Source organism: Triticum dicoccoides, chromosome 6A (genome assembly GCF_002162155.2).
Source record: "Triticum dicoccoides isolate Atlit2015 ecotype Zavitan chromosome 6A, WEW_v2.0, whole genome shotgun sequence".
Taxonomy (NCBI): domain Eukaryota; kingdom Viridiplantae; phylum Streptophyta; class Magnoliopsida; order Poales; family Poaceae; genus Triticum; species Triticum dicoccoides.
Window position 1 is genome coordinate 157029923 of NC_041390.1, and position 26201 is coordinate 157056123.

Below are 26201 nucleotides of genomic sequence, written 5' to 3' on the forward strand. Positions count from 1 at the left end.
CCTCTCGTTGCTATACATCACCATGATCTTGCGTGTGCGTAGGAATTTTTTTTGAAATTACTACGAAACCCAACAGTGGCATCCGAGCCTAGGTTTTATGTGTTGATGTTATATGCACGAGTAGAACACAAGTGAGTTGTGGGCGATATAAGTCATACTGCTTACCAGCATGTCATACTTTGGTTCGGTGGTATTGTTGGACGAAGCGGCCCGGACCGACATTACGCGTACGCTTACGCGAGACCGGTTCTCCCGACGTGCTTTGCACAAAGGTGGCTAGCGGGTGACAGTTTCTCCAACTTTAGTTGAACCGAGTGTGGCTACGCCCGGTCCTTGCGAAGGTTAAAACAGTACCAACTTGACAAACTATCGTTGTGGTTTTGATGCGTAGGTAAGATTGGTTCTTGCTTAAGCCCGTAGCAGCCACATAAAACTTGCAACAACAAAGTAGAGGACGTCTAACTTGTTTTTGCAGGGCATGTTGTGATGTGATATGGTCAAGACATGATGCTAAATTTTATTGTATGAGATGATCATGTTTTGTAACCGAGTTATCGGCAACTGGCAGGAGCCATATGGTTGTCGCTTTATTGTATGTAATGCAATCGCGCTGTAATGCTTTACTTTATCACTAAGCGATAGCGATAGTCGCGGAAGCATAAGATTGGCGAGACGACAACGATGCTACGATGGAGATCAAGGTGTCGCGCCAGTGACGATGGTGATCACGACGGTGCTTCAGAGATGGAGATCACAAGCACAAGATGATGATGGCCATATCATATCACTTATATTGATTGCATGTGATGTTTATCTTTTATGCATCTTATCTTGCTTTGATTGACGGTAGCATTATAAGATGATCTCTCACTAATTACCAAGAAGTGTTCTCCCTGAGTATGCACCGTTGCGAAAGTTCTTCGTGCTGAGACACCACGTGATGATCGGGTGTGATAGGCTCTACGTTCAAATTCAACGGGTGCAAAACAGTTGCACACGCGGAATACTCAGGTTATACTTGACGAGCCAAGCATATACAGATATGGCCTCGGAACACGGAGACCGAAAGGTCGAGCGTGAATCATATAGTAGATATGATCAACATAGTGATGTTCACCAATGAAACTACTCCATCTCACGTGATGATCGGACATGGTTTAGTTGACTTGGATCACGTAATCACTTAGAGGATTAGAGGGATGTCTATCTAAGTGGGAGTTCTTTAGTAATATGATTAATTGAACCTAAATTTATCATGAACTTAGTACCTGATAGTATCTTACTTATGTATGTTTGATTGTAGATAGATGGCCCGTGCTGTTGTTCCGTTGAATTTTAATGCGTTCCTTGAGAAAGCAAAGTTGAAAGATGATGGTAGCAATTACACGGACTGGGTCCGTAACTTGAGGATTATCCTCATTGTTGCATAGAAGAATTACGTCCTGGAAGCACCGCTGGGTGCCAGGCCTGCTGCTGGAGCAACACCAGATGTTATGAACGTCTGGCAGAGCAAAGCTGATGACTACTCGATAGTTCAATGTGCCATGCTTTACGGCTTAGAACCGGGACTTCAACGACGTTTTGAACGTCATGGGGCATATGAGATGTTCCAGGAGTTGAAGTTAATATTTCAAGCAAATGCCCGGATTGAGAGATATGAAGTCTCCAATAAGTTCTATAGCTGCAAGATGGAGGAGAACAGTTCTGTCAGTGAGCATATACTCAAGATGTCTGGGTATTGTAATCACTTGATTCAACTGGGAGTTAATCTTCCGGATGATAGCGTCATTGACAGAATTCTCCAATCACTTCCACCAAGCTACAAGAGCTTCGTGATGAACTATAATATGCAAGGGATGAATAAGACTATTCCCGAGCTCTTCGCAATGCTGAAAGCTGCGGAGGTAGAAATCAAGAAGGAGCATCAAGTGTTGATGGTCAACAAGACCACTAGTTTCAAGAAAAAGGGCAAAGGGAAGAAGAAGGGGAACTTCAAGAAGAACAACAAGCAAGTTGCTGCTCGAGAGAAGAAACCCAAGTCTGGACCTAAGCCTGAAACTGAGTGCTTCTACTGCAAGTAGACTGGTCACTAGAAGCGGAACTGCCCCAAGTATTTGGCGGATAAGAAGGATGGCAAGGTGAACAAAGGTATATGTGATATACATGTTATTGATGTGTACCTTACTAATGCTCGCAGTAGCACCTGGGTATTTGATACTGGTTCTGTTGCTAATATTTGCAACTCAAAACAGGGACTACGGATTAAGCGAAGATTGGCTAAGGACGAGGTGACGATGCGCGTGGGAAACGGTTCCAAAGTCGATGTGATCGCGGTCGGCGCGCTACCTCTACATCTACCTTCGGGATTAATATTAGACCTAAATAATTGTTATTTGGTGCCAGCGTTAAGCATGAACATTATATCTGGATCTTGTTTGATGCGAGACGGTTATTCATTTAAATCAGAGAATAATGGTTGTTCTATTTATACGAGTAATATCTTTTATGGTCATGCACCCTTGAAGAATGGTCTATTCTTATTGAATCTCGATAGTAGTGACACACATATTCATAATGTTGAAGCCAAAAGATGCAGAGTTGATAATGATAGTGCAACTTATTTGTGGCACTGCCGTTTAGGTCATATCGGTGTAAAGCGCATGAAGAGACTCCATACTGATGGGCTTTTGGAACCACTTGATTATGAATCACTTGGTACTTGCGAACCGTGCCTCATGGGTAAGATGACTAAAACGCCGTTCTCCGGTACTATGGAGAGAGCAACAGATTTGTTAGAAATCATACATACATATGTATGTGGTCCGATGAATGTTGAGGCTCGTGGCGGATATCGTTATTTTCTCACCTTCATAGATGACTTAAGCAGATATGGGTATATCTACTTAATGAAACATAAGTCTGAAACATTTGAAAAGTTCAAAGAATTTCAGAGTGAAGTTGAAAATCATCGTAACAAGAAAATAAACTTTCTACGATCTGATTGTGGAGGAGAATATTTGAGTTACAAGTTTGGTGTACATTTGAAACAATGCGGAATAGTTTCGCAACTCACGCCACCCGGAACACCACAGCATAATGGTGTGTTTGAACGTCGTAATCGTACTTTACTAGATATGGTGCGATCTATGATGTCTCTTACTGATTTACCGCTATCGTTTTGGGGTTATACTTTAGAGACGGCCGCATTCACGTTAAATAGGGCACCATCAAAATCCGTTGAGACGACGCCTTATGAACTATGGTTTGGCAAGAAACCAAAGTTGTCGTTTCTGAAAGTTTGGGGCTGCTATGCTTATGTGAAAAAGCTTCAACCTGATAAGCTCGAACCCAAATCGGAGAAATGTGTCTTCATAGGATATCCAAAGGAGACTATTGGATACACCTTCTATCACAGATCTGAAGGCAAGACTTTTGTTGCTAAGTTTGGAAACTTTCTGGAGAAGGAGTTTCTCTCGAAAGAAGTGAGTGGGAGGATAGTAGAACTTGACGAGGTAACTGTACCTGCTCCCTTATTGGAAAGTAGTGCATCACAGAAACCTGTTTCTGTGACACCTACACTAATTAGTGAGGAAGCTAATGATAATGATCATGAAACTTCAGAACAAGATACTACTGAACCTCGTAGATCAACCAGAGTGAGATATGCGCCAGAGTGGTACGGTAATCCTGTTCTGGAAGTCATGCTACTAGATCATGATGAACCTACGAACTATGAAGAAGCGATGGTGAGCCCAGATTCCGCAAAATGGCCTGCAGCCATGAAATCTGAGATGGGATCCATGTATGAGAACAAAGTATGGACTTTGGTTGACTTGCCCTATGATCGGCAAGCGATTGAGAATAAATGGATCTTCAAGAAGAAGACTGATGCTGACGGTAATATTCTGAGCTCTACATGTGTTTTGTTATATGCCATGCCATCTTTACAGAGGTGCTTGCCATGTATTTTTGTGATGTTTGTGGTGACTAGCACAAGATTGCAAAGTAGCGTAATCGGTAATGCTGATTTCATGGACTTAGAATTTCACTAAGTCCTTGTCCTGATTTTGTTGTTATGCCATATGTTCATGTTGTTTCCTAGTGATCCGTGCCTCTTTTAAGGATGATCAGTAAGGATGTTTTGTTAATATTGTGGTACTCTATCTATCCATGTCTTTGTTTGCATTTATGGAGCACCCTAGCTTGAGTCAATCGAGCTCCACTTTTGCTATAAAATGTTCCTGGCAGATTATTGACATGTTTAGCGATTTTGCCGAGGATGTTGCCATTGATCCGTGCATGCTATGTTGTTGTTCTTGCCATGTCTAGCTTCTATGCCATGTCTTCTTCATGGGTGTATGATTAGTTTGTCATGCCATACTTTGTAGTGAGTGCATCGAGCTCGTAAACATGCCTACTTGTTAACTGTTTTACATGCTCCAGTTTTTCACTAAGTCTGAATCTGTTTATGTTTCTGCTATGTTCGCATGCTTACAATTGTATTTTCTGACCCCTTTTGGCTCAAGGTCACTAAGGGACTTTTGTTAAGTACTTTGAGTAGCTTCATGCCATGCCTTGCTTTGCCATGTTAAGTTCCTATAGCATGTAGTTTTCATGCTCTAAAGTGTGCTTCCTAATGATAAATTCCTGATTTGTTGTTAATTTCACTAAGTCTGAAACCTGTTATCATTTGCACTTTTGCCATGCTTGTTTGAACCTATTAATGAGTGAATTAGCCGTAGCTCAGTGTTCATCTTTTGTCAAGCATCATGAGTAGATCCCTGCCATGTATTTTGTTGCCATGTTTGGGTGTTGTAGCATATTTATCTTGATGCATTTAAAAGGCTACTTGCTGTTTATCGCAGACCGGTGCCATATTTGTTTTGCTTGCCATTTCCAAACCGTGCATCCGATTCCGGTGATCTTTATATCGATTTCAACCGAAATCATCTCACATTTCCAGTGGCACTCTTGGATTTCCAAGTTAAGGCCAGGTTCTATCATTCATGTCCAAATCATGCATGTGCACCACATACCGCATCCCGCATATCATACCATGTTCATGTGTTGGTTGTTTACTATGTTGTGTGCTTCTTTCCGGTGTTGCTTTCTTCGGGTTGGTTCCGATAACGTGGCGTTTGTAAGGACCCGTTCGACTACATCTGTTTGTCTTCTTCATGGACTCGTTCTTCTTCCTTGCGGGATTTCAGGCAAGATGACCATACCCTCGAAATCACTTCTATCTTTGCTTGCTAGTTGATCGCTCTTTTGCTATGCCTATGCTGCGATACCTACCACTTGCTTATCATGCCTCCCATATTGTTAAGCCAAGCCTCTAACCCATCTTATCCTAGCAAACCGTTGTTTGGCTATGTTACCGCTTTGCTCAGCCCCTCTTATAGCGTTATTAGTTGCAGGTGAAGATTGAAGTTTGTTCCTTGTTGGAACATGGAGTTGTTGTTCCTTGTTGGAACATGTTTACTTGTTGGGATATCACAATATCTCTTATCTAATTAATGCATCTATATACTTGGTAAAGGGTGGAAGGCTCGGCCTTATGCCTGGTGTTTTGTTCCACTCTTGCCGCCCTAGTTTCCGTCATATCAGTGTTATGTTTCCGGATTTTGCATTCCTTACGCGGTTGGGTTATAATGGGAACCCCTTAGCAGTTCGCCTTGAATAAAACTCCTCCAGCAAGGCCCAACATTGGTTTTACCATTTGCCACCTAGCCTTTTCTTTCCCTTGGGTAGGCCTGCCCAAGGGTCATCTTTATTTAAACCCCCGGGCCAGTGCTCCTCTGAGTGTTGGTCCAACCTATTAGATGCTGGTGGCCACCAGGGGCAACTCTGGGCTGGCCTACCGGAACCTTGGACAATCCAGTGTGCCCTGAGAAAGAGATATATGCAGCTCCTATCAGGATTTGTCGGCTCATTCGGGTGGCTTTGCTGGTCTTGTTTTACCATTGTCGAGATGTCTTGTAACCGGGATTCTGAGTCTGATCGGGTCTTCCCGCTAGAAGGAATATCCTTCATTGACCGTGAGAGCTTGTGATGGGCTAAGTTGGGACACCCCTGCAGGGTTTTGAACTTTCGAAAGCCGTGCCCCGGTTATGGACAGATGGGAATTTGTTAATGTCCGGTTGTAGAAAACCTAAATTTGATCTTAATTAAAATACATCAACCGCGTGTGTAACCGTGATGGTCTCTTCTCGGCGGAGTCCGGGAAGTGAACACGGTGTTGGAGTTATGCTTGACGTAGGTTGTTCTAGGATCACTTCTTGATCATAGTTGTTCGACCGTGTTTTTGCCTTCTCTTCTCGCTCTCTTTTGCGAATAGGTTAGTCACCATATTATGCTAGTCGCTTGCTGCAGCTCCACCTCATACTTTTATCCTTCCTATAAGTTTAAATAGTCTTGATCGCGAGGGTGTGAGATTGCTGAGTCCCCGTGACTCACAGATACTTCCAAAACCAGCTTGCAGGTGCCGTTGAACCGAGCAGGTGACGCAACCAAGCTCAAGGAAGAGCTCAATGAAGATCTTGTCCTTTGTGTTGTTTCGTTCTAGTTGATCAGTAGTGGAGCCCAGTTGGGGTCGATCGGGGATCTATGTAGCTTTTGGGGTAGTCTTCTTTTATTTTGGTTCCATAGTCGGACTTTGATTGTATCTGGATGATGTAATGTTTTATTCATGTATTGTGTGAAGTGGCGATTGTAAGCCAACTATGTATCTTTTCCCTTATGTATTACATGGGTTGTGTGAAGATTACCTCACTCGCGACATTGCTTTCAATGCGGTTATGCCTCTAAGTCGTGCTTCAACACGTGGGAGATATAGCCACATCGAGGGCGTGACAGGTATAAACTACAAGAACAGATCCTAAGCCAAAGTTATCCAAAATTCACTTCCTTGCCAACCTTTGTGTTTCTCTAACCTCAGGGTTGTTCATACTCATAGATCAAACCCATTTTCAGTTGCTCGGAACTGCGGTTCATTTGTTCCAGAGTCGTCGAGCCAATCTTCTTTGAAACTTTGTTCGCTTGCTACGAGACTTTTGAGTACTACATTTTTCATCGACACTTCTGAGTTATCACGATTTGCTTCTCTATTGTTCACAGTGTAAGTCCATAACATCCATTTTTTTCGTCTCGTACTTTCTTAGCTATGGCTGAGTGCTTTTCTACAAATTTTCATTCTAAGATCTACTATATTTGGAATAATACAATTGAGCAACGGTTTTTACCAGCACGTCTGATATATTCTATCTTCGAAGAAAAGGTGGTACCTTTTTGTGTATGGAACCACCACTCACTTTGTAATCAGTACTTTCAAGTATTGTATTTCTCCTAGTTCTTGAACACTATCATGGCCATATTAACTTATTTGAACCGATTCGACAGTTGCGCCATTGCGACCAATGCTAGATTGGATGTGAGTAAACTACAAGGATTATGAATCTTTGCTTTCGTAACTTGGTGTCTCCTTCAATTTTGTTTCATACTTGCTTTTGAAATTTGAATGTTTATGAAAAATAAATCCAAGCTCATCTTTTATAAGAGAAATTATCTTAAAACGTATCTTAAGAATTGCACTCTTGTTGTTAAGTATGCCCTGAATATGTCTCTATGTGCAACTGTGACGTTTAAAAATCTATAGAAGGGACAGGGAACCATGTGGAGTGAAGGGATGAGCAGTCGATTTGCATATACTGACATGACAATCACATATGTGGAGCAAAGAGAATAGAATTCTTGACCCGTCACTCAAGATTTGGCTGGTTATGGATATGCTCTAGAAAAATTGTTCACACGGTAGTGTCCTATAAAATCTGCTCCAGGCAGGGGTGTGTCATTTTCACTAGTTGAACATCAAAATCTTAGCTGAAAAGAACCTTTTGCATTTAGCATCTCATTTTCTTTGTATATTGGCAACATTCACCTTATTCTTGTGAGCTCCTTCGAGCCGATAAATCTTAAAATTGACGAAGTCTTCACACGCATCTCGTAATCAGCGAGAGCTTCGTCTCCCACTAAAGAAACAATGTCCAAAAGTCTAAAATTAATTCAAAAAAATATGAGCACCGTATTAAATATAGTAAACAGAGACGAGTAACCATTTAAGTTGTGCTCACTTCACTTTTTTTGTTCGAAAATGAGGTTATCCCTCGACCTCTGCATATGCTCACTTCACTATATCAGCAACATTTTGAAAAGCTCAACAAATAAAACCAGTTCAACTCAATAATCTTAAAAACCAACCAGATCCAAACTAGGGGAAACTAATCCAATCGAAACATATAGTAACGTAAAAGTTACCAAAAATCTACAGAATAATGGTTTTCATGGCCTGACGTACCCAAAGGCAACGTCACAGGAGCCACATAAATCGTCGACGGGTCACTGTCAACATCCAATCTATCACCACCAAGGCGATTCCCGTCCAAACATTTTGATACCTGACGGGACACGTGCGCGCATCGTTTCTTTTTGGAAAACATTTGGGGCCGAGGCACCGGCGAAACATTGGGCCGGTTTCCCTCTTCCTCGTGTCTTCTTCATCGCAGCTCCCCCACATCTCGCGCAGCTCGTTGTGGCGCGCGCCGCCTTCTTCTTCTGTCCGCTCCACCCCACCCCTTCCCCATCTCTTCCCCCTCCCCCCTCTCCTCCTCGCCCCCCGGTCGCAGCACCACGCCTTCCCTCCCCGCTCGAAGCTTCCATCGCTTTGCGCGGTGACCATCCCATCTCGCCGGCGACCGAGGGGCGTTGACCACGGGAGATGCTGCAATTGGGGGCGACGGGGTGCTACAACGGCGACGCGCTACCTCACAGCATCGGAGCTCTGCCTACCTCGCCGGACCCGGCCATGCCGGAGCTGCAACCAGTCATGGCAGGCTATACCCCCACGGAGATTTTTTTGCTGAAACTGGTTGTAGCAAATTCAATCGCCGGTGGTAGCAAAAATCTACTACGGTTGCAGCAAAACAGTGTCATCGTCATCGCGTGGGTCGCAGCTGAGATAAGAAGTCTGAAACTTTTTTCAATGCGGTTGTAACTTTTATAACTGTCGGTTGCAACTTTTCGTTTTTCGTCCATGGCTTCGTTTTCACGGTTGAAACTTTTTTTTATAGTCGGATGAATCTTTTTTCATCGCTAGATGAAGCTTTTTCTGTCACCGGTTGTAACTTTTCGTCCATGCCTTCGTTTTCCATGGTTGAAACTTTCTTTTATAGTCGGATGAAGCTTTTTTCATCGCTAGATGAAGCTTTTTCTGTCACCGGTTGTAACTTTTCGTCCATACCTTCGTTTCCACGGTTGAAACTTTTTTTATAGTCCGATGAAGCTTTTTTCATCGCTAGATGAAGCTTTTTCTGTCACCGGTTGTAACTTTTCTTTGGTCATCCATAACTCCAGTCATATACTGGTTGAAGCTTTTTTTGTAGCCGGTTGAAGCTTTTCCTATCGCTAGTTGTAGCTTTTTTTCGTCGTAGTTTGCAGCACTGGGCATCTCCCTGGGCGCTTGATTTTTTTTGTTCGCAAGCAGGGGATGAGCGCCGGCGAGCACACCGGTGAGCACGGCGGTGAGCTCCAGTCGTCGCCACCGGAGCTGCAATGGTGGCCATGAAAGCTACAACCGCAGGGATTTGCTATTGCATGGGACGAAGCCGGTGAAGAGCATGGTCGCCGAGGACTGGGACCGGGGCGACTGGCGACCAGGGCGGCCGGGAAAGACGGCCGGCGAGGACGGCGACCAAGGACGAGGAGGGCAGGCGAGGGAGGAGCGGCGACGAGGAGGAACACGAGCCGACCGGCGAGATGGGGTTCGCGAGAGAAAGACGACGCTCATTACGCGCTCGCGAGAGAAAAACGACGATCTAATTAGATAAGGATCCAACGGCTCAGAACGGGTCGATAGAGTGCGACCGGCCGAAACGTTGGGCCGGCGCACCAACGCCCAGCATCGCCCTTTCTTTTTTGCGTTCCCGATAGGTCTCCACCGTCCACGTCGGTACAGCCCACTGGCCCCCCAAACAGAGCAATAATACTACAAGCTATCCTTATTTTTTTCCTTTGGCGTCTTCTTCCTGCTCTCGCCGTCGAAGTCCCGAAACGCGCCGGCCGCTCACGAGTTCCACAGGCGGGAACAAAACTCGAAAGGGAAGCGGGGCTTGGCGCCTCGCGGATGTCGGAGGGCGACAGCGACGGGAGTCGAGAGGCCGTGGCCACGGTCACGTGCGGCGTCCAGCCCGCGCCGCGCCGGGACAAAGGGTGCTCGCGGGACCCCCGGGGGCGCTGTCCCCGCCGCAGAACCGGCCCGTGGCGGGGGCCGCCGCACCGGTCGCTGCTGCAGTGCCGTGACGCCCCACCACCGGCGTGCCTGCCTCCTCCTATATCAGCCACATGGTGCGGGTAGCGGCTTCGGCTCGGCAAGGCGGGAGAGGAGGAGGAGGAGATGGGGCAGGAGGAGGAGGCGCAGTCGCTGGCGCTCACGCCGACGTGGGTGGTCGCCTCCGTCTGCCTCGTCATCGTCGTCATCTCCCTCGCCGCCGAGCGCCTGCTCCACCGCCTCGGCAAGGCACGGCACCCCGACCTGCTCCCTACCTACCTATCTGCTTCCCATTCCTGTTATAATCTCTTTTACGTTTGTAAAGCATATTTAGTCTTCCTGTTGAAGTTTTCGATGATATGCTAACAAGAAACCTTTCTCTCTGCAGGTGCTCAAATTCAATGGCCAAGAAGCACTATTTTCAGCCTTGCAAAGAGTCAAAGAAGGTAGCATTATCCTCTGATTTAGTTAGATTGCTGCATAACTTCCTTTTATCTTTTCGATATCACAGCAATTTTTTACCTCAATTATCTCAAGCACCGTGGCTACTAGAACCTGAAGATACAGAAGGTCTTCTGATGATCTGTATATGTTCTAGTTGTTTCCTGATTAAAATTGCAATGGCTGAACTGATTGTAATCAATATGGAGAGTAACATCAGATACCAACCAACAAAAGTTTCCATGACACACAAAGCAGAATGTCTCGTACCAGTTCATTCTTGCCGTATAAAACTGTTTGTTCGTCTTGCCTAATCTATTTACTGATTACTTGTGCAGAGTTGATGATTCTGGGTTTCATTTCCTTCCTACTAAGCGTCTGCCAAAATCTCATCAATCGCATTTGCATCCCGGAGAGTGCTGCACGTATCATGCTTCCATGCATTGAAGAGTCCAAAGCCAGAGAAGATGCTGCCAAACTCTGCAAGAGAAAGGTAGACCATGAACTGTGAAGATAGTGCTATCATCAAGTTTAGTTCTGTTCATTATTATCTAAATATGTGGTTGTAGCTTCAGTGTCTTCTCTTTTCCTTTGATAGTAGCGCTGATGTATATTCTTAGTAGCAAAACATAATTACTTCTGTTTAATGGTAATTGCTAGACATTGCCAGTCCCAAGAATCGCAAAGGATATTTACCAGATTGGTCATTCTGAAACATCATTCTTGCCCTTATGCAGGGTGAAGTTCCCATGCTATCTGAAGAGGCTCTGCATCAGCTGCACATCTTTATCTTTGTACTTGGTGTGGTGCATGTTCTGTTCTGTGTTACAACGCTGTTACTTGGTGGAGCTAAGGTATAACTATTAATTATTATTACTGGGGCTGAATACGTGTTTCATGTGACATGATAGTGAAGGTAACACATTTAGGTTAAGCTCTTGTAGATGAGAACGTGGAATAAATGGGAGAAAGAAATTCAACAAGGAAGAATCAAGGAGCGTGAAAAGATGCCAGGCTGGATGAAACCATCTGCTGTAAGATGGATTGTAAGTAATATAACCCTCTTATTATGCATTTATGCTTCTCTTTTGTTATAAAGTCAATTTTGAATCCTTAATTCGTAATACGAATGACAATGGCATGAGAATTATTTGGGTTTACCCAAGTAAAATGAAGCTGCTTTTTTGAGTGGTTATCAATTTATTTTCGCAAGAGGGAAAGTGCTATCAAATCATATTTTACATCTTAAAGTCCATGGCTGCATATGAAATTAAACAGGGGAAGGCATCAGTTAGTTACTGAATATTCAATTTGTCAAATTGTTATTTCGAAAGTGAGTAGAACACTTGAAGATGGTTCATTGTCAGCTAAGGATAACAATAATAGGGAAAGCTATTATGACATGAAGATATTTTGATGGCATGTGCATGAAGTGCAGTGCAGTGTTGCACTTCTTTTTGTTATTTCCGGTCCCTCTGCAACAAGGCAATATCATGACCAAACCAAACACTAATATAGCCTTAACTACAATGATCTGACCACAGTAAAACATTTGTTATGGCTGAGTATCATACCTTCTGCATAATTATTGCAATATTTCTGTGCTACATGAGGCATTCTTTAAGTAACAAAATTTCCCTGAATTCAAATTGCGAACTCGGTATATTAGCTGTATGATGATTCCAAAGGTTTTATTCACATATGATTTCAGATTGCATTCTTCAAGCAGTTTTATAATTCTGTCGGTAAACCAGATTATCAAGTACTCAGATCAGCTTTTGTTCTGGTAAGATACTAAGATGTACTGTTCAGTGACTTCTGCACAATCATGAGTGTCCTGGTTTTCCTAGTGAACTAATAAGGATACTGGCCATTTCCCCCCTCCCAGCGCCACTACCCAAATCGCCTAGACTTTGATTTCCACAAGTACATGGTTCGTGCCCTCGAGCATGACTTCAAAGAAGTGGTTGGAATCAGGTTGGTATTGTGTAAAGTTCCTACTTGGATTGCTTAAATAAAAATTGTTTGGTTTACCTAATGATGCTCACATGCATGCAGCTGGTACCTATGGCTTTTCGTTATCGTCTTCCTGCTGCTGAATATAAATGGTAACTCCTATATTTGTTTGCCCGAAGATATACTGATCCTAAGAGAACAATACGATTTAGACTTGTAACCATGTTTACGATCTGTCATTTCCGTCACCACAAGTTATGCTACTTGGTTAGAACAATTCGGAATCACAATAACAAGTAGTTTGTGTTGGAATTGTTTGAACTAGCATGTTTTTTTTTCTCTCACTGTTAATGCTTGATCTACTGTCAATGCAGGGTGGCACACTTATTTCTGGCTGTCTTTCTTGCCCTTGATTGTAAGTACCTTAACAACTCCATGTCACTCTAGTAAATACATTCTCCAGTTACCTCCATGGAGGAGTTTCTTACTGCTCGGGGTAAATAAACTTGCAGCTTCTGCTTATTGTTGGCACTAAGCTGGAGCACATCAGCACTCGATTGGCTCAAGAAGCAGCGGAGTGTTCCGATGAAGCATCAGGAAACCCCTGGACGAAGCCATGCAAGGAGCACTTTTGGTTTAGCCATCCTAGGGCTGTCCTCCATCTGATCCATTTCATCTTGTTCCAGAACTCGTTTGAGATGGCATTTTTCTTCTGGGTCTTGGTATGTCCTGAAATTACTGCCTGCCTTTAGTCTGCAAGTTTGTACTAAATGCATACAATTAGAGAAGCATGGGGATATCTGACTGGTATGTTTGCAGGCAACATATGGGTTCGATTCATGCATCATGGAGAACAGATCATATGCCCTCCCCAGACTTGCTATTGGGTTAGTACAAAACCTCCACTATCTTTTTCCCGTTAGCTACGGCAACTAACGGACAATTCTGTTTCTGTGTCAAATATTCAGCATCATCGTTCAGGTGCTCTGCAGCTACAGCACCCTGCCGCTGTACGCCATTGTCACCCACGTAAGCTCCTGTTCCACCATTAATTTCACCAAGAACACTGCTTGATTGCTTAGCTAGTAGCTGGTCGTAATATCGTTATGGATGGTCGATCATATCAGATGGGCGGCGACATCAAGCTGCAGGCGTTCGGCGAGCACGTACACGTGTCCGTGCACAGCTGGGCGACGGACGTGAAGAAGAAGGCGACGTCGCTGCCGGCCCATCCGCACCCGCACCAGCACCAGCACCCGCACTCGCACCTCCGGATCCCGTTTCTCAGCAAGAAGAGGCACAGCGGTCGCGGCCCCGCAACTGAGGAGGCCGCAGCGGAGGCGAGGGCGACGGAGCAGCGCGCCGGGAGCTCCAGCACGCCCAACGCACCGCCGCAGCAGCGGGCCGACGACCTAGAGGAGATCGTGACGACCACGGAGGACGACCATCGTCGTCGCAACGCCAGTTTCTCGTAGCTGCGTACATGCTCGCGTTCCTAAGTCCTAACGGTAGGCCGGGCGCGTCGGCCGTGTCTCGCTGTGACGCCCACGTCTTCATCCGGCCGGCCGGCCCTTGTCGAAGCTACGCTGTTGCCGCCGCCGAGGCGCCGACGTCGTCAACGTGGCATGCTAGCTCTGAAGCCTGCAGGTTAGATAAACTACTTAGCAGACTAGCTAGGACATGTTGCTACTGGACCGTCGCGCGATCTCAACACTTCGAAACTTTTGACAATATAATATCGCCTCGTATTACCTTAGTTAACTCTTTATATGTACCGTACTTCTGAGCACTATATTTGCTCCTATCATGATTTTTCTCTTCTAAAATAAGCATTTCTGAGCAGTATATCTGCTCCTATCATGATTTTTCTCTTCTAAATTAAGCACAAGCATGCGAATCAAATATTGAAAGAAGAGTGGGTAAAGAAGAGAGGGCACCCTGAACTCATGGGCATATGCACTCACTTTTCAAAAAAAAATGCATTTTAAGCATGTTTTAAAATGTCAAAAAATTTAAAAGAAAATATCACGCATACATGTTCGTAGATGTGTGTACGTGACACAAAGTTTTATGAAAAAAATATTTTTGTTTTGTCTTCGTAAAAAGACAAATTTCAGTGCTTCTAAATAGTGTTCCACGGCATAATTTTCTGTCTTTTTTGCACATACCACAACAAAAGTCATTTTTCCGTGAAATTTTATGCACGCACATAAAACACGAAGATGTACCCGTGCAATTTTTTAAAGATTTTTTTAGCATTTAGAAATATGTTTTTCAAAGTGGATTCATATGTACCCGATTTCATCCATGCACTCCTCGGGTAAAGAAACCCATCCGTGGTTGTACAGTCCAGGCACAAGGTCGAACTAAGGGCATCTCTAAAGGAGACCGGCAAATAGCTCAGCTACATGTTCGTTTTTATGTTCGCACATGGTCCGCGAACATGATGCAGGAGATAGTCATCCAATTCTTTTCACATATTAATATTTATTTGTCCGGCTGGGAGGAGAGAGAGGAGAGGGGACTATGCATGTGCAGAGAGAGAAAAAAGAAGAGGGCTATGTGGTGGCTTTTTGTTGGTCAAGTGGATGTCCAGACACTGGTATAGCACCTCCATATTTATCTTGGTTTCGTCGGAAAACGGATTTCCGAACCATTTCATGAATAAATGAAGTCTCCATTGAGTGACAAAAGTTACCACAAGTGATCTAGACATTACAACCCAGACATATACGGAAGCTTTTGAGAGTCTTCCTTGGAGATGCCTTAACTACTGGGCACAACAACACTAAGGTTCTACAAACGAACTAACTACTGGCTACGACTCCGCCTGCGCATCTCAAAGAGAGCTTCAAATCGGTATGAATTAATCCGGCCATGTGCCAAGCCTTTCCTTCCTCCAAGATCCTACCAAGAACGAGGATGGAGAAATATTGTTAAAAACAATGGCGTTTTCATGCTTCCAAATCTCCCAACCAAGGATGATCACCACAAATGGAGAAGCTAACCACTTTAATGAATTAACTGACTTGTTTTACTTATTAAAATAAAAATCTTTAAAATCTAAAATTTGACCTGTTAGTGTTCTAAGTTCAAAAGTCTAGCAAAGTAAAAAATAATAATTTTTTATCATTGAGATTCGTGGATAATTTAGAGTACTATTTAGGGATAGATCGAGTTCTTGACGAGATTCGCTGGCGTTACTATACTGAACCTCATGCCCTATTGAGCATCTTATCCCATTTTAAAGTTGGTTTATTCGGCAGCCGCAAATGCTACTCATTATAGGGATTTTGACAAAGCGAATTTATTTATTACTAAAACCGAAGTCAGTAGGAGTACTATTATGAAGAAATTCAGACCTCGAGCTCGAGGATGTAGTTTCCCCATAAAAAAAGCATGTGTCATATAACAATTGTACTAAATATAGTAAAGAAATCTAAATAACCTTTAGATCCATCTAAGATTTCCTCACCAGTTTCTACCCAGGATCCCAACCTAACAACTCCATATATGTCCAAATTGCGGAGTAAATGTTCTTCTAGATGTGGTATTTCTTTAGTGATTTTTTCAGCGGAGCCCTGGCTTGTCGACCCAGATAAAAAAAGATCTTAGATACGTTCGAAATCCAAAAATCAATGGAATTACACCGCGCGCTTATGTCAAAACATTGACTAGCAAGACATCAAAAGATTTTTTTTATCGACCTTGTAGAACTTCTAAAAGGTTCTCGAAAAAGGGGTAATTTTTTCAGGGCCTGTATTCTTTTTCTAGGTTCACTAGGATTCTTATCGGTTGGGATTTCCAGTTATCTTGGTAAGAATATTATGTCTATAATTCCATCTCAAGAAATTCTTTTTTTTCCGCAAGGGGTCGTGATGTCTTTCTACGGAATCGCAGGCCTATTCACTAGCTCCTACTTGACGGAAAAGTATCTAGAACTTCCCCCTGGCCCTACTCCCCAACCTAGAGTAGCTAAGTGTGGAAGTAAAATCAACCCAGGCATGGATACAACATCTATAGGATAACTTCCATCTTGATAGTTCTTTTCGAGTTCTGTCTGATATCCACGATCTTTTACACATTTGGATGAAACAACAAATTCGTCCAGACTCTTGGTAGAGTCTAGAAGACCATGACTGATCCTCAAAGGTACGAATTAGCAGTTTTTGATCCCTCTGATCCTGTTCTGGATCCAATGTGGAGACAAGGTATGTTCGTAATTCCCTTCATGACTCGTTTAGGAATAACGGATTCGTGGGGTGGTTTCTTATCTAAACAGGTGGAAGATCTATCCAAGTTGGTTATCTATCTTTGTCGATAAATGATGAGCTACAAAAGGATTCGTTTTTTTCGTGTCACAGCTGATTACTCCTTTTTTCCTTTTTTAAAGAGTGGAGCATCTACATCGATAATTCAAGCATTGTATACGTCATTAGTCCAATTCTTTATAGAACTACCCGTAATAACGAACTTGCAAAATGGATCTGTTTATCGCTCTTTGGCTGATAGGTACTGTAGCTGGTATTGCTGTGATTGATTTAGTAGGTGTTTTCTTTTATGGTTCATATTCTGGATTGGGTTCATCTCTATAGTAATCGGAGGGACCAAATTATAAACATGAAAAAGTAGGAGCTTAGCGGGTCCTTGCCCCCCTTTATCTGATTAGAGCGGAAAGGACCCGTGGAATTTTTACTCTTATAACGCGAATTGATTGCGGTAAAGTATTGTAATTCAATAAGAATTTTGCGGGCGAATATTTACTCTTTCTTGTCTTATTTTTTAATTTATAAACTTACCAAATAAGACAATTTTTTTGGTTTGTTCCGCCATCCCACAAAGAAGATATTCCAGATTTTTCTTATTTGATATCTTCAAGGAAAATCGACCCAATTCAGTGGCCAGGAGACTTTAATTTTGGATTTCAACAATAAGAAATAAGAAAGAATTTTACGAATTGTACAGACGAATTCGAATTAGCCAATAAATTGGCTATCGTCTTTTCAATATAAATTATTGCAATATTCAATTGTTAAAGACAATGACATTTTGATACTTCCAAATCTCCCGTAACACCAAGATTACGAGAGCGTGGAATGAAGGAAATGTGCTCTAGAGGCAATAATAAAGTTATTATTTATTTCCTTATATCATGATAAATGTTTATTATTCATGCTAGAATTGTATTAACCGGAAACATAATACATGTGTGAATACATAGACAAACAGATTGTCACTAGTATGCCTCTACTTGACTAGCTCGTTGATCAAAGATGGTTATGTTTCCTAACCATAGACATGAGTTGTCATTTGATTAATGGGGTCACATCATTAGGAGAATGATGTGATTGACTTGACCCATTCCGTTAGGTTAGCACACGATCGTTTTAGTAATATGCTATTGCTCTCTTCATGACTTATACATGTTCCTATGACTATGAGATTATGCAACTCCCGTTTACCGGAGGAACACTTTGTGTGCTACCAAACGTCATAACGTAACTGGGTGATTATAAAGGTGCTCTACAGGTGTCTCCAAAGGTACTTGTTGGGTTGGCGTATTTTGAGATTAGGATTTGTCACTCCGATTGTCGGAGAGGTATCTCTGGGCCCTCTCGGTAGTGCACATCACTTAAGCCTTGCAATCATTGCAACTAATGAGTTAGTTGCGGGATGATGTATTACAGAACGAGTAAAGAGACTTGCCAGTAACGAGATTGAACTAGGTATTGAGATACTGACGATCGAATTTCGGGCAAGTAACATACCGATGACAAAGGGAACAACGTATGTTGTTATGCGGTTTGACCGATAAAGATCTTCGTAGAATATGTAGGAGCCAATATGAGCATCCAGGTTCCGCTATTGGCTATTGACCGGAGACGTGTCTCAGTCATGTCTACATAGTTCTCGAACCCGTAGGGTCCGCACGCTTAACGTTACGATGACAGTTATATTATGAGTTTATATGTTTTGATATACCGAAGGTTGTTCGGAGTCCCGGATGTGATCACGGACATGACGAGGAGTCTCGAAATGGTCGAGACATAAATATTGATATATTGGAAGCCTATGTTTGGATATCGAAAGTGTTCCGGGTGAAATCGGGATTTTACCGGAGTACCTGGAGGTTACCGGAACCCCCCGGGAGGTAAATGGGGTAAATGGGCCTTAGTGGGCCTTTACAGAGAAGAGGAGAGGCGGCCGGGGCTGGGCCGCGCGCCCCTCCCCCTAGTCCGAATAGGACAAGGAGAGGGGGGCGCCCCCCCTCCCTCCTCTTTCCCCCTCCCGAATCCTATTTCAACTAGGAAAATGGGGGGGAGTCCTACTCTCGGTGGGAGTAGGACTCCTCCTGGCGCGCCCTCTCCCTGGCCGGCCGCACCCCCCTTGCTCCTTTATATACGGGGGCAGGGGGCACCCCATAGACAGAACAATTGATCAAGTTGATCTTTTAGCCGTGTGCGGTGCCCCCCTCCACCATAGTCCACCTCGATAATACTGTAGCAGTGCTTAGGCGAAGCCCCGCGTCGGTAGAACATCAACATCGTCACCACACCGTCGTGCTGACAAAACTCTCCCTCAACACTCGGCTGGATCGGAGTTCGAGGGACGTCATCGGACTGAACGTGTGCTGAACTCGGAGGTGCCGTACGTTCGGTACTTGATCGGTCGGATCGTGAAGACGTACGACTACATCAACCGCGTTGTGCTAACGCTTCCGCTTTCGGTCTACGAGGGTACATAGACAACACTCTCACCTCTTGTTGCTATGCATCACCATGATCTTGCGTGTGCGTAGGAATTTTTTTGAAATTACTACGTTCCCCAACAGTGGCATCCGAGCCTGGTTTTATGCGTAGATGTCATATGCACGAGTAGAACACAAGTGAGTTGTGGGCAATATAAGTCATACTGCTTACCAGCATGTCATACTTTGGTTCGGCGGTATTGTTGGATGAAGCGGCCCGGACCGACATTACGCGTACGCTTACGCGAGACTGGTTCTACCGACGTGCTTTGCACATAGGTGGCTGGCGGGTGTCAGTTTCTCCAACTTTAGTTGAACCGAGTGTGGCTACGCCCGGTCCTTTCGAAGGTTAAAACAACACCAACTTGACAAACTATCATTGTGGTTTTGATGCGTAGGTAAGAATGGTTCTTTCTAAGCCCGTAGCAGCCACGTAAAACTTGCAACAACAAAGTAGAGGATGTCTAACTTGTTTTTGCAGGGCATATTGTGATGTGATATGGTCAAGACATGATGCTAAATTTTATTGCATGAGATGATCATGTTTTGTAACCGAGTTATCGGCAACTGGCAGGAGCCATATGGTTGTCGCTTTATTGTATGCAATGCAATCGCCCTGTAATGCTTTACTTTATCACTAAGCGGTAGCGATAGTCGTGGAAGCATAAGATTGGCGAGACGACAACAATGCTATGATGGAGATCAAGGTGTCGCGCCGATGACGATGGTGATGATGACGGTGCTTCGGAGATGGAGATCACAAGCACAAGATAATGATGGCCATATCATATCACTTATATTGATTGCATGTGATGTTTATCTTTTGTGCATCTTATCTTGCTTTGATTGACGGTAGCATTATAATATGATCTCTCACTAAAATTTCAAGATAAAAAGTGTTCTCCCTGAGTATGCACCGTTGCCAAAGTTCGTCGTTCCCAGACACCACGTGATGATCGGGTGTGATAAGCTCTACGTCCATCTACAACGGGTGCAAGCCAGTTTTGCACACACAGAATACTCAGGTTAAACTTGACGAGCCTAGCATATGCAGATATGGCCTCGGAACACTGAGACCGAAAGGTCGAGCATGAATCATATAGTAGATATGATCAACATAGTGATGTTCACCATTGAAAACTACTCCATTTCACGTGATGATCGGTTATGGTTTAGTTGATTTGGATCACGTGATCACTTAGAGGATTAGAGGGATGTCTATCTAAGTGGGAGTTCTTAAGTAATATGATTAATTGAACTTAAATTTATCATGAACTTAGTACCTGATAGTATCTTGCTTGTCTATGGTTGATTGTAGATAGATGGCCCGCGCTGTTGTTCCGTTGAATTTTAATGTGTTGCTTGAGAAACCAAAGTTGAAAGATGATGGTAGCAATTACACGGACTGGGTCCGTAACTTGAGGATTATCCTCATTGCTGCCCAGAAGAATTACGTCCTGGAAGCACCGCTGAGTGCCAGGCCTGCTGCTGATACAACTGACGACGTTAAGAACATCTGGCAGAGCAAAGCTGATAACTACTCGATAGTTCAATGTGCCATGCTTTACGGCTTAGAACCGGGACTTCAACGACGTTTTGAACGTCATGGAGCATATGAGATGTTCCAGGAGTTGAAGTTAATATTTCAAGAAAATTCCTGGATTGAGAGATATGAAGTCTCCAATAAGTTCTACAGCTGCAAGATGGAGGAGAATAGTTCTGTCAGTGAACATATACTCAGAATGTCTGGGTACCATAATTACTTGACTCAGCTAGGAGTTAATCTTCCGGTTGATAGTGTCATTGACAGAGTTCTTCAATCACTGCCACCATGGTACAAGAGCTTCGTGATGAACTATAATATGCAAGGGATGGATAAGACAATTCCCGAGCTCTTCGCAATGCTAAAGGCAGCGGAGGTAGAAATCAAAAAGGAGCATCAAGTGTTGTGGTCAATAAGACCACCAGTTTCAAGAAAAAGGGCAAAGGAAAGAAGAAGGGGAACTTCAAGAAGAACAGCAAGCAAGTTGCTGCTCAAGAGAAGAAACCCAAGTCTGGACCTAAGCCTGAGACTGAGTGCTTCTACTGCAAGCAGACTGGTCACTGGAAGCGGAACTGCCCCAAGTATTTGGCGGATAAGAAGGATGGCAAAGTGAACAAAGGTATATGTGATATACATGTTATTGATGTGTACCTTACTAGAGCTCGCTATAGCACCTGGGTATTTGATACTGGTTCTGTTGCTAATATTTGCAACTTGAAACAGGGACTACGGATTAAGCAAACACTGGCAAAGGACGAGGTGACGATGCGCGTGGGAAATGGTTCCAAAGTCGATGTGATCGCGGTCGGCACGCTACCTCTACATCTACCTTCGGGATTAGTATTAGACCTAAATAATTATTATTTGGTGCCAGCGTTGAGCATGAACATTATATCTGGATCTTGTTTAATGCGAGACAATTATTCATTTAAATCAGAGAATAATGGTCGTTCTATTTATATGAGTAATATCTTTTATGGTCATGCACCCTTGAAGAGTGGTCTATTTTTGCTAAATCTCGATAGTGGTGATAAACATATTCATAATATTGAAGCCAAATGATGCAGAGTTGATAATGATAGTGCAACTTATTTGTGGCACTGCCGTTTAGGTCATATCGGAGTAAAGCGCATGAAGAAACTCCATACTGATGGACTTTTGGAACCACTTGATTATGGATCACTTGGTACTTGCGAACCGTGCCTCATGGGAAGTTGACTAAAACGCTATTCTCCGAAACTATGGAGAGAGCAACAGATTTGTTGGAAATCATACATATACAGATGTATGTGGTCCGATGAATGTTGAGGCTCGTGGCGGATATCGTTATTTTCTCACCTTCACAGATGATTTAAGAAGATATGGGTATATCTACTTAATGAAACATAAGTCTGAAACATTTGAAAAGTTCAAAGAATTTCAGAGTGAAGTTGAAAATCATCGTAACAAGAAAATAAAGTTTCTACGATCTGATCGTGGAGGAGAATATTTGAGTTACGAGTTTGGTCTACATTTGAAACAATGCGGAATAGTTTCACAACTCACGTCACCCGGAACACCACAGCGTAATGGTGTGTCCGAACGTCGTAATTGTACTTTACTAGATATGGTGCGATCAATGATGTCTCTTATAGATTTACCTCTATCATTTTGGGGTCATGCTTTAGAGATGACCGCATTCATGTTAAATAGGGCACCATCGAAATCCATTGAGATGATGCCTTATGAACTGTGGTTTGGCAAGAAACCAAAGTTGTCGTTTCTGAAAGTTTGGGGTTGTGATGCTTATGTGAAAAAGCTTCAATCTGATAAGCTCGAACCCAAATCGGAGAAATGTGTCTTCATAGGATACCCAAAGGAAACTGTTGGATACACCTTCTATCACAGATCCGAAGGCAAGACATTTGTTGCTAAGAATGGATCCTTTCTAGAGAAGGAGTTTCTCTCGAAAGAAGTGAGTGGGAGTAAAGTGGAACTTGATGAGGTAACTGTACCTGCTCCTCTATTGGAAAGTAGTTCATCACAGAAACAGGTTTGTGTGACGCCTACACCAATTAGTGAGGAAGTTAATGATGATGATCATGGAACTTCATACCAAGTTACTACTGAACCTCGTAGATCAACCAGAGTAAGATCCGCACCAGAGTGGTACGGTAATCCTATTCTGGAAGTCATGCTACTAGATCATGATGAACCTACGAACTATGAAGAAGCGATGGTGAGCCCAGATTCCGCAAAATGGCTTGAGGCCATGAAATCTTAGATGAGATCCATGTATGAGAACAAAGTGTGGACTTTGGTTGACTTGCCTGATGATCGGCAAGAAATTGAGAATAAATGGATCTTCAAGAAGAAGACTGACGCTGACGGTAATGTTACTGTCTACAAAGCTCGACTTGTTGTGAAAGGTTTTCGACAAGTTCAAGGGATTGACTACGATGAGACTTTCTCACCCTTAGCGATGCTTAAGCCTATCCGAATCATGTTAGCAATTGCCGCATTTTATGATTATGAAATTTGGCAAATGGATGTCAAAACTGCATTCCTGAATGGATTTCTGAAAGAAGAGTTGTGTATGATGCAACCGGAAGGTTTTGTCGATCCAAAGGGAGCTAACAAAGTGTGCAAGCTCCAGCGATCCATTTATGGACTGGTGCAAGCCTCTCGGAGTTGGAATAAACGCTTTGATAGTGTGATCAAAGCATTTGGTTTTGTACAGACTTTTGGAGAAGCCTGTATTTACAAAAAGGTGAGTGGGAGCTCCATAGCATTTCTAATATTATATGTGGATGACATATTGTTGATTAGAAATGATATAGAATTTCTGGATAGCATAAAGGGATACTTGAATAAGAGTTTTTCAATGAAAGACCTCGGTGAAGCTGCTTATATATCGGGCATCAAGATCTATAGAGATAGATCAAGACGCTTAATTGGACTTTCACAAAGCACATACCTTGACAAAGTTTTGAAGAATTTCAAAATGGATCAAGCAAAGAAAGGGTTCTTGCCTGTGTTACAAGGTGTGAATTTGAGTAAGACTCAATGCCCGACCACTGTAGAAGATAGAGAGAAAATGAAAGATGTTCCCTATGCTTCAGCCATAGATTCTATCATGTATGCAATGCTGTGTACCAGACCTGATGTGTGCCCTGCTATAAGTATAGCAGGAAGGTACCAAAGTAATCCAGGAGTGGATCACTGGACAGCGGTCAAGAACATCCTGAAATACCTGAAAAGGACTAAGGATATGTTTCTCGTTTATGGAGGTGACAAAGAGCTCATCGTAAACGGTTACGTTGATGCAATATTTGACACTGATCCGGATGATTCTAAATCGCAAACCGGATACGTGTTTACATTGAACGGTGGAGCTGTTAGTTGGTGCAGTTCTAAACAAAGCGTTGCGGCGGGATCTACATGTGAAGCAGAGTACATAGCTGCTTTGGAAGCAGCAAATGAAGGAGTCTGGATGAAGGAGTTCATATCCGATCTAGGTGTCATACCTAGTTCATCGGGTCTAATGAAAATCTTTTGTGACAATACTGGTGCAATTGCCTTGGCGAAGGAATCCAGATTTCACAAGAGAACCAAGCACATCAAGAGACGCTTCAATTCCATCCGGGATTTAGTCCAGGTGGGAGACATAGAAATTTGCAAGATACATACGGATCTGAATGTTGCAGACCCGTTGACTAAGCTGAAGGAAATATGCCCTAGAGGCAATAATAAAGTTATTATTTATTTCCTTATATCATGATAAATGTTTATTATTCATGCTAGAATTGTATTAACTGGAAACATAATACATGTGTGAATACATAGACAAACAGAGTGTCACTAGTATGCCTCTACTTGACTAGCTCGTTAATCAAAGATGGTTATGTTTCCTAACCATGGACAAAGAGTTGTTATTTGATTAACGGGATCACATCATTAGTTGAATGATCTGATTGACATGACCCATTCCATTAGCTTAGCACCCGATCGTTTAGTATGTTGCTATTGCTTTCTTCATGACTTATACATGTTCCTATGACTATGAGATTATGCAACTCCCGTTTGCTGGAGGAACACTTTGTGTGCTACCAAACGTCACAACGTAACTGGGTGATTATAAAGGAGCTCTACAGGTGTCTCCAAAGGTACATGTTGGGTTGGCGTATTTCGAGATTAGGATTTGTCACTCCGAATGTCGGAGAGGTATCTCTGGGCCCTCTCGGTAATGCACATCACTTAAGCCTTGCAAGCATTGCAACTAATGAGTTAGTTGCGGGATGATGTATTACGGAATGAGTAAAGAGACTTGCCGGTAATGAGACTGAACTAGGTATTGGATACCAACGATCGAATCTCAGGCAAGTAACATACCGATGACAAAGGGAACAACGTATGTTGTTATGCGGTCTGACCGATAAAGATCTTCGTAGAATATGTAGGAGCCAATATGGGCATCCAGGTCCCGCTATTGGTTATTGCCGGAGACGTGTCTCGGTCATGTCTACATTGTTCTCGAACCGTAGGGTCCGCACGCTTAAGGTTTCGATGACAGTTATATTATGAGTTTATGAGTTTTGAAGTACCGGGGAGTTACGGGAATACGGGGGGAGAAGTATTGGGCCTTATTGGGCCATACGGGAAAGAGAGAGGGGCTGCCTAGGGCAGCCCCCCCCCCCCAAGGCCTAGTCCGAATTGGACTAGGGAGAGGGGCTGCGCCCCCTCCTTCCCTTCTCCCTTCCCCTTCCTTGTCTCCTACTCCTAGTACATGGAAGGACTCCTAGTTGGACTAGGAAAGGGGGAATCCTACTCCCGATGGGAGTAGGACTCCCCTAGGGCGCGCCATAGAGAGGGCCGGCCCTCCCCTCCTCCACTCCTTTATATACGGGGGCAGGGGGCACCCCATGGACACAAGTTGATCTTCGTGATCGTTCCTTAGCTGTGTGCGGTGCCTCCCTCCACCATATTACACCTCGGTCATATTGTAGCAGTGCTTAGGCGAAGCCCTGCGATGGTTGAACATCAAGATCGTCACCACGCCGTCGTGCTGACGGAACTCCTCCCCGAAGCTTTGCTGGATCGGAGCCCGGGGAGCGTCATCGAGCTAAACGTGTGCCAAGAACTCGGAGGTACCGGAGTAACGGTGCTTGGATCGGTTGGACCGGGAAGACGTACGACTACTTCCACTACGTTGC

At 43.5% G+C, this 26201-nt stretch overlaps 1 protein-coding gene across 1 annotated transcript; it reads left to right on the forward strand.

Annotated features, from left to right (window-relative positions):
• Positions 1 to 10404: 10404 nt before the first annotated feature.
• On the forward strand, positions 10405 to 14544 carry LOC119316392 (MLO-like protein 13). Its single transcript, XM_037590715.1, has 13 exons — positions 10405 to 10570; positions 10710 to 10767; positions 11101 to 11255; positions 11500 to 11616; positions 11707 to 11808; positions 12474 to 12548; positions 12651 to 12739; positions 12821 to 12870; positions 13093 to 13133; positions 13231 to 13440; positions 13538 to 13605; positions 13687 to 13747; positions 13846 to 14544. The coding sequence occupies exons 1-13, from the start codon at positions 10448 to 10450 to the stop codon at positions 14191 to 14193; spliced, it is 1497 nt and encodes a 498-aa protein (XP_037446612.1). The 5' UTR covers positions 10405 to 10447; the 3' UTR covers positions 14194 to 14544.
• Positions 14545 to 26201: the final 11657 nt, after the last annotated feature.

What these genes read in the sequence shown, in the direction of transcription:
- LOC119316392 (XM_037590715.1), top strand. Translation starts at nt 10,448, where the DNA reads ATGGGGCAGGAGGAGGAGGCGCAGTCGCTGGCGCTCACGCCGACGTGG. An exon ending in CCAAACTCTGCAAGAGAAAG is followed by an intron (nt 11,256 to 11,499) that starts GTAGACCATGAA and finishes GCCCTTATGCAG; the next exon opens with GGTGAAGTTCCCATGCTATC. An exon ending in CATCTGCTGTAAGATGGATT is followed by an intron (nt 11,809 to 12,473) that starts GTAAGTAATATA and finishes ATATGATTTCAG; the next exon opens with ATTGCATTCTTCAAGCAGTT.